The sequence below is a fragment of the Oncorhynchus keta genome, chromosome 10 (assembly GCF_023373465.1).
Source record: "Oncorhynchus keta strain PuntledgeMale-10-30-2019 chromosome 10, Oket_V2, whole genome shotgun sequence".
In the NCBI taxonomy this organism is placed as follows: domain Eukaryota; kingdom Metazoa; phylum Chordata; class Actinopteri; order Salmoniformes; family Salmonidae; genus Oncorhynchus; species Oncorhynchus keta.
In genome coordinates, this window is record NC_068430.1 from 36619371 (window position 1) to 36635156 (window position 15786).

Genomic DNA, 15786 nt, shown 5'->3' on the forward strand with positions numbered 1-15786 from the left:
GTATAACAGGCAGGTATGACAGCTATGTATAGCAGGGCAGGTATGACAGCTATCCATAACAGGCAGGTATGACAGCTATGTATAACAGGCATGTATGACAGCTATGTATAACAGGCAGGGACAGGTATAGCAGCAGGTATAACAGACATGACAGCTATGTATAACAGGCAGGTATGACAGCTATGTATAACAGGCAGGTATGACAGCTATGTATAACAGGCAGGTATGTATAGCAGGGCAGGTATGACAGCTATGTATAACAGGCAGGTATGACAGCTATGTATAACAGGCAGGTATGACAGCTATGTATAACAGGCAGGTATGACAGCTATGTATAACAGGCAGGTATGACAGCTATGTATAACAGGCAGGTATGACAGCTATGTATAACAGGCAGGTACTCACAGTGAAGTAGAAGACCTCTGTCTCCTGCTGGTTGGCCCGTCTCTTGGCCACGTTCAGTTTGCTCATGTAGGTTTCGGAGGCCACCGATTTGATGGACTCAGTGGAGCGGCTGTGCTGGAAGGCATCAGACACATCAAAGTCCTCCACAGTCAACATGTCCTGGAGCATCTGCATGGTGGCGTCCAGAGTCTTCCTCACCTACAGCAAAGGCAAAGATTCAGCAACTCAAACCACAACAAAAAGAGCCAGGATTTCCTCCTCAAGTCATCTGATTCCGGTCTTTTTGAACATAAAAGTAAAAGCATCCTATGCCACTTGCAAGGTCAAATGTGAGTGATCACTGGCATATCCCATTTCAAAGACAAATCAACCCCGAATAACAACGAATAACCTTTGATTGTAGCTGTTTGACACCAAACAGCCTTCACCTCCTAAGGCAGGTACACGGTTCATTCCTAGGCAGCGTACCAGACGACCTGCCAGTCAGCCATTCATCACAATAACAGCAGAATATGAAGAGCATCTGGCCCGGCTGTATGTAAAAGGTCTGCGGGCTCTTTCTATACAACACTGTGATTGATCAGGCTCATTCCCAGAGTGGCACGACTCGTCCATTACCCGGAAGTTATATGAAACGTTATGAGACATGATGAGAGCCAGGGCGATATGAGACGGAGCCGAGGCGTAGCCATCAGGGCAGGTTGTAGCTAGCCAGCCAGGGTCATTAGCATCTCCATTAGCACCTGCATCCACTCAGAGGAAGAGAGAGCTGTGTGTGTGTGTGCTGCCTGCTGCTCCCACTGAGAAGGACCACTCCTCACCACGCACAACACGCCATCATTAGGGATGTACTGTATCTACATGGAACATGCATTCATTACGGTTATCATACAAGCTCACAATCACAAGCTAAAGATACATTCTCAGCTCCCAGGAAGTGTGTGTGAGCCATTACATTGAAATTGCAATGAGAGTTGATTGTATCTATAGACCTGAGTTCTGGCATTTCAGAGACTTGGGAAACAGGGGGCGACAGGACGATCTCAGCGGGGTGATGCAGCAGACACACTGGGGGGGGGTGGACGCTACAGTGAGCCCTCACCTCTTCGTTCTCGATCTTGAGCGTGGCCAGACGGGACTGCAGCTGGTGGTAGCGCATCAGGAGCTCAGTCTGCACAGGCTGCTGGGCACTCACCTGGCACACCTGAGGGGGCACACATAGACAGAGGTATGGGCTGGGCACTTGGATTCTCATTAAGTGTCCCTTACAGAATTGGAAAAAAGCATGCTTAGAAATGTTGTTTCTGCTGGCTTGAACGTGCTTTCCATGGTTGAACAAATCTACTCGCTGTAATTGCAACTCGGAATCAGTTTCAATAATGACAATCAATATCGTATGAATCTATAAATGTACCAAATCAGTCATTTGACTCCTCTCACCTCGTCCCCCATGTGGGGCAGGTACTCGAAGCACATGGGAGGGCAGAACACCTGGTTGTGCATGTCCATGATCTTGTGCTTGTCGCTGCGGGAGTCCAGGTTGTCCACTGCGTTCTCCATAATGTCCAGGCCCTCGTGGCGACTTGTCTCCAGGTTGTACTCAGCTGACAGGTAGGTCCTGAAGGTACGCGCAAGGCTGGCGTGGTAGCCCAGGTCACAGCACTGAGATATAGGAAAAACACTCATTATAGTATAGTATAATACAATAACTAATATAGGAGTAGAATATAATATAGGCCTTTTTCTTGACCACATGACCTGACTGTAAGTCTACATCAAGGGTCCAGAGTTTTGTGGCTCAGGTCATGTGACTAAGAACCTCCTGGACCTAATTATGGACAACCTGACATAGCAGTCTGAATCCATTATACACAAGTCAATGGGATAAACTCAGCCTTTAGCATTCACACGATTCAGTTACATGATTCCTCTCATTTCCTACAAGCACGTTACTAACCTGACCTTCAACATGAACTCAATTCCAAATCAGACACTGCTATCGGTTAACAGGCCTAAATAGAATAATAGAATACACCGAATTAGAAGAGCAAGCACAGTAGGACACCTAGGATAATTAGCTCAACCATGGAGCTGCATAAACTAACCTAATTACTGCAGCCAAGCAGAGCAGAGCGGTGAGTGGGTTGCCTCGAGGCTGGAGGGGCCAGAGTCAGACTGCTCTGTGATTCTCTAAACGCTCTTTAATAGACGCACCGGAAGTTGCACTCGGCTCCAAGGATAAATCCCCATATCAGCGGTTATTTTATAACAGGGTCAGTGTACAATCAGGAAGGATACGGCAGCACAGAGCCCTTTAAGGTACAGAGTTTTATTTCAACAGCCACATCCCATAACAAACACACTGGCAGGCTGTAATGAGATTCATGCCTTGATTTCACCAGGGCCCTTCTATCATAAGTATACTGTAGCAGGAGTGCTGACAGGTAGAATAATGGTACTGTAAAACTGATGACATTGTTTATTTGCATGCAAAAGACATCTGCAATCTATTTCCATTGATTCTAATAGACAGGACTGACTTCTTGCGATGTGGATGCATGTTTTGGATGCATGTTTTGATGTCTGGCTGCTAGTGACTGTTTCTGTGTGGCATGACAAACAGGCCCTTATCCTCTGTCCAGCTTGTGGCGGCAAGACCCAGCACAGCGAGTCATGCTCACAATCCCTTTCCCTGCAGGACGGCAGGATTTGCGATGACATGTCCCCTTTCACTTGCCAGACACAGGAAGCAGCTCCAACAAAGTGACCCAGCATAGAGACACAGCCACCAATCAGAGGTCTCTGTCTGGCGGAACCCTGTGTAACCTAGAGCTCCAGGCCAGCTCCTTCACACTTCACACAGTTGATGTTTAGAACTGTTTAAAGTCCAAAGTACAATCACATCATATGCATTCTGTAAATATGCAGGATCTCTGTATACAACTCTCCAACCAGAGAGTTTTAGAGCTGGCCAGGCATGCCTAGGCCAATACCACAGTACACCCCCCCTCCACACACACACACACACACACACACACACACACACACACACACACACACACACACACACACACACACACACACACACAGTAGACAGGGAGGGAGGGGCTAGGGGGCACATCTGGCAGAGTCACCAGAACCACCAGGTAACCTGGGGATGAATGATCCCTGCAAGAACCACCAGGTAACCTGGGGCTGAATGATCCCTGCAAGAACAACCAGGTAACCTGGGGATGAATGATCCCTGCAAGAACCACCAGGTAACCTGGGGCTGAATGATCCCTGCAAGAACCACCAGGTAACCTGGGGCTGAATGATCCCTGCAAGAACCACCAGGTAACCTGGGGATGAATGATCCCTGCAAGAACCACCAGGTAACCTGGGGCTGAATGATCCCTGCAAGAACAACCAGGTAACCTGGGGATGAATGATCCCTGCAAGAACCACCAGGTAACCTGGGGATGAATGATCCCTGCAAGAACAACCAGGTAACCTGGGGCTGAATGATCCCTGCAAGAACAACCAGGTAACCTGGGGCTGAATGATCCCTGCAAGAACAACCAGGTAACCTGGGGCTGAATGATCCCTGCAAGAACAACCAGGTAACCTGGGGATGAATGATCCCTCCCAACCACACTGGCCACACTGCTGCCTGTATGCACAGAGCCTGCACCCAGACCCTGGCTAGGGTTTCATTCCTCTAGCCATTAGTGGTCTACAAAGCAAACTTGTTCACCAACTGTAATCACAGACTTCCCAGACAGGCTTGCTGCTGGGGTGTGTTGGCTTTGCATTTTGAATTATGATGGTGGTTCACCTAGGTATGGTATTTTCTGTCATGTAACTCTATTTCTCTAATCCAATTGATACTTTGAAGGTGAAGTGGCATACTGTTAAACGGAACACATTATTTATTAGATACGGACCAACAGAAGAGGGTGGAAACCCTGGAGGTACTGCAGATTTGAGGTAAGAGAGGAAACTTTTGTTTTGTTTTAAATAGATTCTGATGAGATTCTCCCTTCTCGATCCTGTCAATCCAGTTTTCCTGTGGCTGTGGTTTCTCTCCACCTCTGCCCTGTAGAAGTAGGAAGGTGCAGAGGAGTTTCGGTACGCGTGTGAGGGTGTGCATGTGTCTGTGTCACCAAGGGTCATGTTTCACCATCAGTGTGTTTTGCCTGGCTCCCTGGGAGAGTGGGGTGTGTGACAGTGACAGCCAGACACACACGCTCCGCATCTCCCAGCACAGCTCCCTTAAGGAGCCTCAGCCCTCACAGCACTCCCAGATAGATGAGGGCATGACAGAGGCAGGAGAGGAGAACAGGGGAAGAGAAGACCAGCAGGAAGGCATTCTGACTGTCAACACTGATCCATTCCCATGACAGGATGTCATCATTTATATTCCAGAAGAATCCTAACAATGCCTGTTGGGTGGTAACATACAGTAGAATTGTAATGTAAATCTGGCAAAGCCATTCAGTTAGACACTTAACAACAGTACTACCAACTGGCTCAGAATCAAACTGTTTTGTTCGAGATTATGAGACACAAAATGGAGGTAAACACTTTCAGGCAAACCAACAGAGCAGCTTGTAGTAATACAGCAAATGGGCTGCGAACACTAAAACAGATGGTGAGTATATCTAGTGTAGCAACCAACGTTAGACCAACGTTAGACCAACGTTAGACCATCCCAGCTGAGAGATACAGTGAAGCCTGTGTGCCTATCGCATACTTACATCAATCATATCAGAGACATCGTGAATGTAGTATTTCGCCACAACGGCATTCGTTGCTGCCAGGTTCAACAAATAGTCATTGCGGGCTTTAGTGCACTTCAGCTTGTTCTCTGAGTACTTGGCTTGTCTCTGGGGGACAGAAAGAAGAAAGAGAGAGAGATTGAAAGCGAAAGAGAGAGAGAGAGTGAGAGAGAGAAAACAGAAACAGAGAGGGGGGGGTTAATGAAATTAAGCAACGTTGAGTTTGCTAAATGGTATTTGCACAATAACATCGGAGAATTTCTGTGCAGCCTGATGGCCTGGCTTAGTGTTGGCAGGAAAAAGGTCAGAGGGATCCACTATAAGAGAGGCTCTTTGACAAGCTTCCTGTAGATAATAACAGCATCATAACTGTTCCACCCAGGCTGGCCATTCACAGTCAGAGTCACAATTCAATTCAACACAACAAAATGTACAGCCCAGATGTGAACAATGAAACAGCCATATAAAATACTGTTTTGGTGCAGTGTGCTTGCTAACCAAAACAGACTCAAACAAACATTCACTCTAGTGTGCTCTAATTGTACATCAAGGCAAAGGGTGGCTACTCTGAAGAATCTCAAATATAAAATTATATTTTGATTTGTTAAACACTTTTTTGGTTACTACATGATGCTATATGTGTTATTTCATAGTTTTGATGTATTCACTATTATTCTACAATGTAGAAAATAGTAAAAAAATTAAGAAAAACCCTGGAATCAGTAGATGTGTCCAAACTTTTGACTGGTACTGTAGCTTTAAATGGTGCACAGTCTTTGTTGCTATGGTTAACTGGGCATGCTGCATCTGCTCGTGGCTTCCAGCTGGGAAACATGACATTTTTCATCAAAAAGAATATGTAGTCATCTGTTGTTCACATAGCATCGATAATGGACGTCACCAGACAATACATAATGGTATTGACGAAAACAATTGACTCAAATGGAACGCAGTGACACAGAATCATTGAGACTTGGCTCACAAAGCAGGATTAAAGAGAGCCAATTAAACAACAACACATTGACGAGTGTCTGCGTGTCTGTGTTTGAAAGTGCTCCTTAAAACCTCTTCCAGCAGCCTGGGGATTATTGGATAGCATGTCCTTCAAATACATACACTTTGCACTTCAAATAGACATGGTCCACCAACACCAATGTCCCATGTCCATTATCATGCAAATGAAAACAGTGCATCGGGGAAATGGGGATTATGGCTTGATTGTCTCCTCTCGCTCTTCAACTCTGTTTGCAGGCAGCTAAGGATTCTGAACGACAATGCTATTGTAGCCGGCAAAATCAGGTCACAACGCAGAGAGAAAGTACGTTCACAACTACAGCAAGTTATAAATAGTCCGTGGGGATGGTACAGTTCTCCTGCCAGCATCTCTGGAGACGGCAGCCTGAGGAGGGAGGAAAGCTGTCAGCCATTTGATTCCCTGAGCTGCACTGATAATGGATGCATTTTAATGAGGAAATTCCCCCTGAGAATCCAGAATGAAATATGCATGTTTGAAGTACAGTGTCTTAAGTACAGTGCAGTAGAGTGTGTGGTAATAAGCAGAATTAACATGAATTAGAGTCACGGGCATGGATGAGCTAGAGAGACTGTGCAGTTGGATCACTGACCTGGAAGTCACCATTTGTCTGTGTGTGTAGACCCATGCTACGGCAATTCTCTCTCTCGCTCTCTCCCTCTCTCGTGGGCTTACACAATGGACCTGCACCCACTCTCACACAGCCTTCATTCACACAATACTGAGAGGGTCCCTCTGGCCTTAGCCAGCTAAAATGATTCTACCTGCCGAACAAAATATCACTTTACAGAAGTGACTAGGCTGACAATGTACAGTATTAGCAGCAGTCCCAGGCAACAGCACTAGCTGTTGGAGACACTATGGTCATCAAGCCTGACCCCATTTAGTCGACTGGTCGATTGTTTAGTCGAGCAGTGGCAAATATATATAACAACAATTATGGCACACGAGACACCTGTCTGATTCACACCTGTTTGAGTGGACTAATCCATTGTGGAGGCAGCAGGGACGGCACACGAGACACCTGTCTGATTCACGCCTGTTTGAGTGGACTAATCCATTGCGGAGGCAGCAGGGACGGCACACGAGACACCTGTCTGATTCACGCCTGTTTGAGTGGACTAATCCATTGTGGAGGCAGCAGGGACGGCACACGAGACACCTGTCTGATTCACGCCTGTTTGAGTGGACTAATCCATTGCGGAGGCAGCAGGGACGGCACACGAGACACCTGTCTGATTCACGCCTGTTTGAGTGGACTAATCCATTGCGGAGGCAGCAGGGACGGTTTGAGTGGACTAACACGAGACACCTGTCTGATTCACGCCTGTTTGAGTGGACTAATCCATTGTGGAGGCAGCAGGGACGGCACACGAGACACCTGTCTGATTCACGCCTGTTTGAGTGGACTAATCCATTGTGGAGGCAGCAGGGACGGCACACGAGACACCTGTCTGATTCACGCCTGTTTGAGTGGACTAATCCATTGCGGAGGCAGCAGGGACGGCACACCAGTAACACCAGAAGTACATTTACTGTTAATTCCCATCATTTCTAATCTACATTTGTTTGATTACAGTAATTTATGTTAATGCATTCAATATATAGTATTATTATTGCAGTCTTACTGTTGTCATTGTAGGAGTGGACACGTTAATTGCAGAGCGCATAACCTAGGCTACACTTGTGAGAAAAAGGTTTTGGTCAATTTTATTTCCATTTACGTGTTCCATTTACTTGTTTGGAGCACTCCTCCTGTCAATCTGGAGTAGGAACACACACTTGATTACGCATAGAACTAGACCTAGGTTACTTGGCCTGCGCACAAATACCTGAGGCGCAGGGTAGCCTAGTGGTTAGAGCGTTGGACTAGTAACCGGAAGGTTGCAAGTTCAAACCCCCGAGCTAACAAGGTACAAATCTGTCGTTCTGCCCCTGAATAGGCAGTTCAAGAACCTGAACAGGCAGGTTAACAACAATAAGAATTTGTTCTTAACTGACTTGCCTAGTTAAATAAAGGTTATATATATACCTATAAATGTGCCCATTTGGGAATCTGATACTATTTCTGATTGTCTTAACTCACCATCACTGTGGAGCTTCTCGGAGTAATTCTTTGCCTCAAACAGTACAAACTTACTCTGTTTCCTGAACACAGCCTATTTGAAAAATCTTTCCAGCTCTCTCCCTTTTGATAACCACTCAGCATGAAAGGGAGGGGAAAACATCCTGTCGGTGGAAACTTCCTAAAATAGGCCTACCTGATTACTTCTTATCCCTTGCGCAAATAGCCTACAGCTGTATCTGTCTGTACGGAGCTCACTGACTCTGGAAGCTCTGAGGGCCCAGAATATTTTATAGAATGTTGCAAGTTTGCTAGCATGAGCTTTGGGCTGATCAAGTTAATAGTTGATGCAACGTTTCAAGTTCCTTGCAGACAGGCCATGCGTAGCCAATGTGATTTATAGGATATTTATTTTTAATCAGGATATTTTCTACCTGAGGGCTGTAATATTATTATTTGTTGGCTTTATATAGGATATTTGTACATATTGGTCAAGGGCAACAGAAGTTACTTTTAGATTTGTATCTTTTTCATTTAGATAAGAGGTTTGATTAACCACAACATTGATTTTGTGTGTATTGTTGTGAATTGTTAAGATACTTTGTACTGCACTGTTGGAGCTAGGAACACAAGTATTTCGCTACACCCGAATTAGCATCTGCTAAATATGTGTATGTGACCAAAACGATTAGATTTGAGATATGAAGACCTTATTAAAAATTAAATGAAACTGTTCCACGAAAATGCGCATATGAAAATCATAACTGGCACGCAGATCAGTAGAAATGTTATGATAACTTGGCACTCCAAATGGAAAAGGTTTCCGACCGCTGGTTTCACCTATTACCGGCAACTTCAGGAGCTTTGCAGAATATGAAAATGCCAGCGGCAGCGGGCAGCAGGAGAAGGAGGGTCGAGAGCAGTTTTTTTCTCTCTTCTGGTTAGGCTACAGTATATTGATCTCTGGCTCCCTTTGTGTGTCTTCATTTTTAATCGCAGTGCTTAAAGCATCAGACAAGCTCAGTAGCCTACATATAGTTGATTTTATACAAACATAGGGCGTGTCTATAAATAGAAAGAAAAAAATGTTTGAAAATTTCGACCAATCGATTTGTTGAAAGAACAGACAACTTTTCTTTTTTTTTTGGTCGGGGACAGCCCTACAAGCCTTGGTGTCAGCCTCACCTTCTCCTTCATCTTCTCGATCTTCCTGACGGAGCTGCGTCTCTGGGGCCGGTCCTCGTGGCGCAGCAGGTTGACATTGAGGTCTCCAGACTTACTGAACTGCTTCTCCTCCTGCTTCTCAGCATCCTTCAGCTTGCTCTCAGCGCTGATACTCTCCGTGTGGTACATGTGGTAGGTCTTCATCACCTGGAAGAGCAGGAGCAGCACAGAGGAAGGATGAGGAAGTTGCAACAATAACTGGACATAGGCTTCATATAAGACTTCACAACAGCAGACAGAGCAGGCAAATGGGTGATCTGAGGTGACAGCTAGTTTGAAAAGTTTCATTACAATCTGTGCCCTAACTAACAAAAACCATATTACGTCTTTTGAACCCTTTCCCTTTGAAATAATGACTTGCAGTGAGAATGGGTCTGTTTCATAAAATACTGCATGAGGGGCTTGTGTTTCATCCATGGTGGCAGGTGCTCACCCAGCGACAAGGACAGGGAACAGGATCACATCAGTATTCTTATCAGGACCACAGCTGGCCATGAATATGCATAACAGGGCCAGGCAAAGCACAGGACATCACAGCTCCTTTATCTCACATCCACAGACCAGTCTGCATCCAGAGATCCAACGACTTGAGAAACTGCATGATATACGCTCTTCAACTTTTACACATATGGAAACTGTTATTTGCTCCTTTGTTGGCCTAAGCTCAGTGAGCACACACACACACACACACACACACACACACACACACACACACACACACACACACACACACACACACACACACACACACACACACACACACACACACACACACACACACACACACACACACACACACACACACACACACACACGATCTTTTCAATGGTGGGCTGATTGAATCAGGGGGCCAAGGGCTGTGTGTGGTAATATAGCTCATCTCATCTGGGCCAGACTTGACACATCCACACCCCCTCTCCACCCCCCTTCTCCTCCTGGATCTGGGTTTGTAAATCAGGATAAACTGTTCATCACCTAATGGTTGTTCATTCTATGCCATTTGTGTGGCATAATGACACCATTGTGCTCTCTGCCTTTCCCCTCCCTACTGTGATCTCTCTGCGGTCAGACACTCAATATTCCCTCTGTCAAAAATCAAAATAAATAACTGTAATGGATGGGATGTACAGTATAGCCCTTCCACCAAAAACACTGGCAATACAACTTGTCTAATTGAATACTTAGACGCATCTTATGTCTGTTTGTTAAAAGGGCAGTGCACTTAAAAACATGTTTTTACATGTTTCAGAATAATACAGGAAGGAATAATACTGTGAAATTGTGAAAATGATGATAATACAATTTGAGTGTAAGAGCTGTTTGAAAAGACTGCCTGAAATTTCAGCTAGTTTAGCATAGGTGGAGTTTTGGCCGGCCTGGCGACATCACCACCATATTTGACTCTATGTAAACTGGAAACCACATATCCTGAGGCTGCATTCATTGTAGCTGGGAATTTTAACAAGGCTAATCTGAAAACAAGACTCCCTAAATTCTATCAGCATATCGATTGCGCAACCAGGGCTGGTAAAACCCTGGATCATTGTTACTCTAACTTCCGCGATGCTTATAAGGCCCTCCCCCGCCCTCCTTTCGGAAAAGCTGACCATGACTCCATTTTGTTGCTTCCAGCCTACAGACAGAAACTAAAACAAGAAGCTTCCGCGCTCAGGTCTGTTCAACGCTGGTCCGACCAATCTGAATCCACGCTTCAAGACTGCTTCGATCACGTGGATTGGGATATGTTCCGCATTGCGTCAAACAACAACATTGACGAATACGCTGATTCGGTGAGCGAGTTCATTAGAAAGTGCATCGGCGATGTTATACCCACAGCAATGATTAAAACATTCCCAAACCAGAAACCGTGGATTGACGGCAGCATTTGCGCGAAACTGAAAGCGCAAACCACTGCTTTTAACCAGGGCAACGTGACAGGAAACATGACCGAATACAAACAGTGTAGCTATTCCCCCCGCAAGGCAATCAAACAAGCTAAGCGTCAGTATAGAGACAAAGTAGAGTTGCAATTCAATGGCTCAGACACAAGAGGTATGTGGTAGGGTCTACAGTCAATCACGGATTACAAAAAGAAAACCAGTCCCGTCACAGACTAGGATGTCTTGCTCCCAGGCAGACTAATTCACTTTTTTGCTCGCTTTGAGGACAATACAGTGCCACTGACACGGCCCGCTACCAAAACCTGCGGACTATCCTTCACTGCAGCCGACGTGAGGAAAACATTTAAACGTGTCAACCCTCGCAAGGCTGCAGGCCCACATGGCATCCCCAGCCGCGTCCTCAGCGCATGCGCAGACCAGCTGGCTGGTGTGTTTACGGACATATTCAATCAATCCTTATCCCAGTCTGCTGTTCCCACATACTTCAAGAGGGCCACCATTGTTCCTATTCCCAAGAAAGCTAAGGTAACTGAGCTAAACGACTTCCGCCCCGTAGCACTCACTTCCGTCATCATGAAGTGCTTTGAGAGACTAGTCAAGGACCATATCACCTCCACCCGACCTGAAACCCTAGACCCACTCCAATTTGCTTACCGCCCCAATAGGTCCACAGATGACGCAATCGCAACCACACTGCACACTGCCCTAACCCATCTGGACAAGAGGAATACTTATGTGAGAATGCTGTTCATCGACGACAGCTCTGTGCAACTGGGTACCGGACTTCCTGACGGGCCGCCCCCAGGTGGTGAGGGTAGGTAACAACATCTCCACCCTGCTGATCCTCAACACTGGGGCCCCACAAGGGTGCGTTCTGAGCCCTCTCCTGTACTCCCTGTTCACCCACGGCTGCGTGGCCATGCACGCCTCCAACTCAATCATCAAGTTTGCGGACGACACTACAGTGGTAGGCTTGATTACCAACAACGACGAGACGGCCTACAGGGAGGAGGTGAGGGCCCTCGGAGTGTGGTGTCAGGAAAATAACCTCACAGTCAACGTCAACAAAACAAAGGAGATGATTGTGGACTTCAGGAAACAGCAGAGGGAGCAGCCCCCTATCCACATCGACGGGACAGTAGTGGAGAGGGTAGTAAGTTTTAAGTTCCTCGGCGTACACATCACGGACAAACTGAATTTGTCCACCCACACAGACAGTGTTGTGAAGAAGGCGCAGCAGCTGTATCACTGCCTGGTACGGCAACTGCTCCGCCCGCAACCGTAAGGCTCTCCAGAGGGTAGTGAGGTCTGCACAACGCATCACCGGGGGCAAACTACCTGCCCTCCAGGACACCTACACCACCCGATGTCACAGGAAGGCCATAAAGATCATCAAGGACAACAACCACCCGAGCCACTGCCTGTTCACCCCGCTATCATCCAGAAGGCGAGGTCAGTACAGGTGCATCAAAGCAGGGACCGAGAGACTGAAAAACAGCAATCTATCTCAAGGCCATCAGACTGTTAAACAGCCACCACTAACATTGAGTGGCTGCTGCCAACATACTGACTCAACTCCAGCTACTTTAATAATGGAAATGGATCGAAATTGATGGAAAAAAATTCATCATATCACTAGCCACTTTAAACAATGCCACTTAATATAATGTTTACATACCGTACATTACTCATATGTATATACTATACTCTATATCATCTACTGCATCTTGCCATCTTTATGTAATACATGTATCACTAGCCACTTTAAACTATGCCACTTTTATGAACCGACATAGTAGGATTCGATCTTTGTCCTTTATTGATGCTTTGTCTGTTTGATTGCTAGTTGGAGTTCATAGAGGGATTTATTTATTATAAAGCTTTCGGATTATTGTCCCACTCCTTGAAATCAGAAGCTCTAGCCTGCAGACGTTGCCTGTAGTTTATGGCTTGGGTATTTACGTACGGTCACTGTGGGGACAACATCATCGATGCAATTATTAATGAAGCTGGTGACTGATGTGGTACACTCCTCAATGTTATCATATGAATCCCGGGACATATTCCAGTCTGTGCTAGCTAAACAGTCCTGTAGTTTAGTATCCGCTATATCGAACCTCTTCCATATTGAGCGCAGTACTGGTACTTCCTGTTTGAGTTTTTGCTTGTAAGCAGAAAGCAGAAGGATAGAGTTATGGTCTGATTTGTCAAAGGGAGGGAGAGAGGGGGCCTTGTACATGTGATTTAAAGTTTTGTCGCCTCTAGTTGCACAGGTGACATGCTGGTAAAAATTGGGTAAAACACATTTCAGGTTCCCTGCAATAAAGACACCGGCTGCGAGAAACCATGCCTCTGGCTGTGCATTTTCTTGTTTGTTTATGGCCCTATACAACTAATTGAGTGCGGTCTAGATGCCTTCATCGAGTTATGATGGTAAATAGACAGCTACAAAAAATATAGATGAAAACTCTTGGTAAATAGTATGTTAACTTGAGACTTCCTTAACATTAGAGATCGCGCACCAGCTTTTGTTAACAAAGAGATACACCCCTCCCCCCTTTATCTTACCCGAGTCTGCCATCCAGTCTTGATAATACATAGAAAAACCAGCGAGATGTATATTATCTATGTTCTCGTTCCGCCACGACTCTGAGAAACATTGAATATTACAGTTTTCCAGGTCCCGTTAATAGGATAGTCTCGAACAGAGCTCATCCAGTTTGTTCTCCAGTGACTGCATGTTCGCCAATAGAACTGAGTGCAATGGTCGCCTATTTGCTCGTCGACATAATCTCGTCAGGATGATGACTCGCCTGCTTCTCTTTCTCCACCGCCTTCTTTTTCGAGTCCCGGGGATTAGGGCCTGGTCCGGAGTAAGTAGAACGTCTAGAGCTGCTGACTCGTTGAAGTAGATATTTTCATCCAAATCAACGTTCGTAATGGCTGTTCTGATGTCCAGAAGCTGTTTCCAGTCAAAGGAAATTATAGCATAAAAAAAATCACAACATAGCAGACTTGGTCAGGAGCCTGTAAGATGGCTACTATCTGCTGCAGCATCATCTATAAGGTGTCAAGCATGCAAAGCAGCTCTCTCACTGTTCTGTGCTGTCTGTCTGTGGGTTAGACCCACTCTGCTGTCTGTCTGTCTGTCTGTCTGTCTGTCTGTCTGTCTGTCTGTCTGTCTGTCTGTCTGTCTGTCTGTCTGTCTGTCTGTCTGTCTGTCTGTCTGTCTGTCTGTCTGTCTGTCTGTCTGTGAGGGTTAGACCCACTCTGCTGTCTGTCGCTCTCTCTGTCTGAGGGTTAGGCCCACTGTTATGTGGTCTGGCCTCAGGAGGTCTTAGCAGCTCATTCAGCAGCCTTGTAAAGTACAGCACAGATGTGTGCAGCGTCTTAAAACGCTTCCTGTGCGTGTAACTCGGCAGCGAGATCCAGTACTATAACTCGATGTTAGACAGACAGAGAGCCTAACATTAAAGCTAGCTTGTTCTCTTACTGTAGTTAATGCTCACTTTGTATAGTACCATCTGACCAGATGGTATGACTCCCTTTAATCTGGAAAAAGAAGGTTATAAGAACATCACAGGGTTAATGGGTTGGGTTTATGTCAACTCACACACACACAGAATCTCTACTATTTCCAGTTGACTGCTACTGTATGATAGTAAGGTTTCTTAGTCAGAAGAACAGCTTATTTTTATCATCCAGCCAGTCAATGCTTTCATCAACAGAGCTCCACTGCACAAGGCGCTACAAGTCTTAGGAGAGTAAAAAAAAAACTCACAAAGATCTGAAAGGCAAACACTTCAAAGAAAAAACGCAAAGCAAAAACAAACTCTTGTCTATTCTGGTATATGACAGAGTACACAGTAGAAAGAAGTCACTTCAATGTTTGGGGAAACTAGGGCTAGCAGTGCGCATCTCCCAAGGCTGGCAACCCATTTCTCCAACAGCGTGAAAAGAAAACAGGGTTTCCAGGCAACTTCGAGCAGCACAACTAAAAGACCAACAGCTACAGACAGAATGTAATTTGCAGGAACATTGAGGTGAGGCAGGGTCTACCTTCTGGGAGGTGTGTGTATGTGGTTACTGTCTTCACTCAAACAATAGCCTGAGGCTGTTCTGTTTCTGCACTGATGAAAGCTACAATTAACATATTTAATTGTGGAAATACAGACAGACGTGACTTCCACTTAAAGTGAACCGTGGTTGCAGCATTGATCTCAGTGCAAGAGGCATCACTGCAGTCCCTGGTTCGAATCCAGGCTGCATCACATCCGGCCGTGATTGGGAGTCCCATAAGGCGGCGCACAATTGGCGCAGCGTCGTTCGGGTTTGGCCGGGGTGGGCCGTCATTGTAAATAAGAATTTGTTCTTAACTGACTGTCCTAGTTAAATGAA

At 45.8% G+C, this 15786-nt stretch overlaps 1 protein-coding gene across 3 annotated transcripts in view; it reads right to left on the reverse strand.

The window, feature by feature from the left end:
- The window catches only part of LOC118388620 (SLIT-ROBO Rho GTPase-activating protein 3), a 124302-nt gene that overhangs the window by 34538 nt on the left and 73978 nt on the right, over positions 1–15786 (reverse strand). For all 3 annotated transcript variants that reach the window (XM_035777863.1, XM_035777862.1, XM_052526949.1), the window contains exons 5-9: positions 9449–9634; positions 5145–5273; positions 1846–2067; positions 1508–1609; positions 406–603 (exon numbers count right to left, since the gene is read on the reverse strand). In XM_035777863.1, the coding sequence (XP_035633756.1) occupies positions 406–603; positions 1508–1609; positions 1846–2067; positions 5145–5273; positions 9449–9634 (837 nt within the window). The remainder of the gene's footprint in view (positions 1–405; positions 604–1507; positions 1610–1845; positions 2068–5144; positions 5274–9448; positions 9635–15786) is intronic.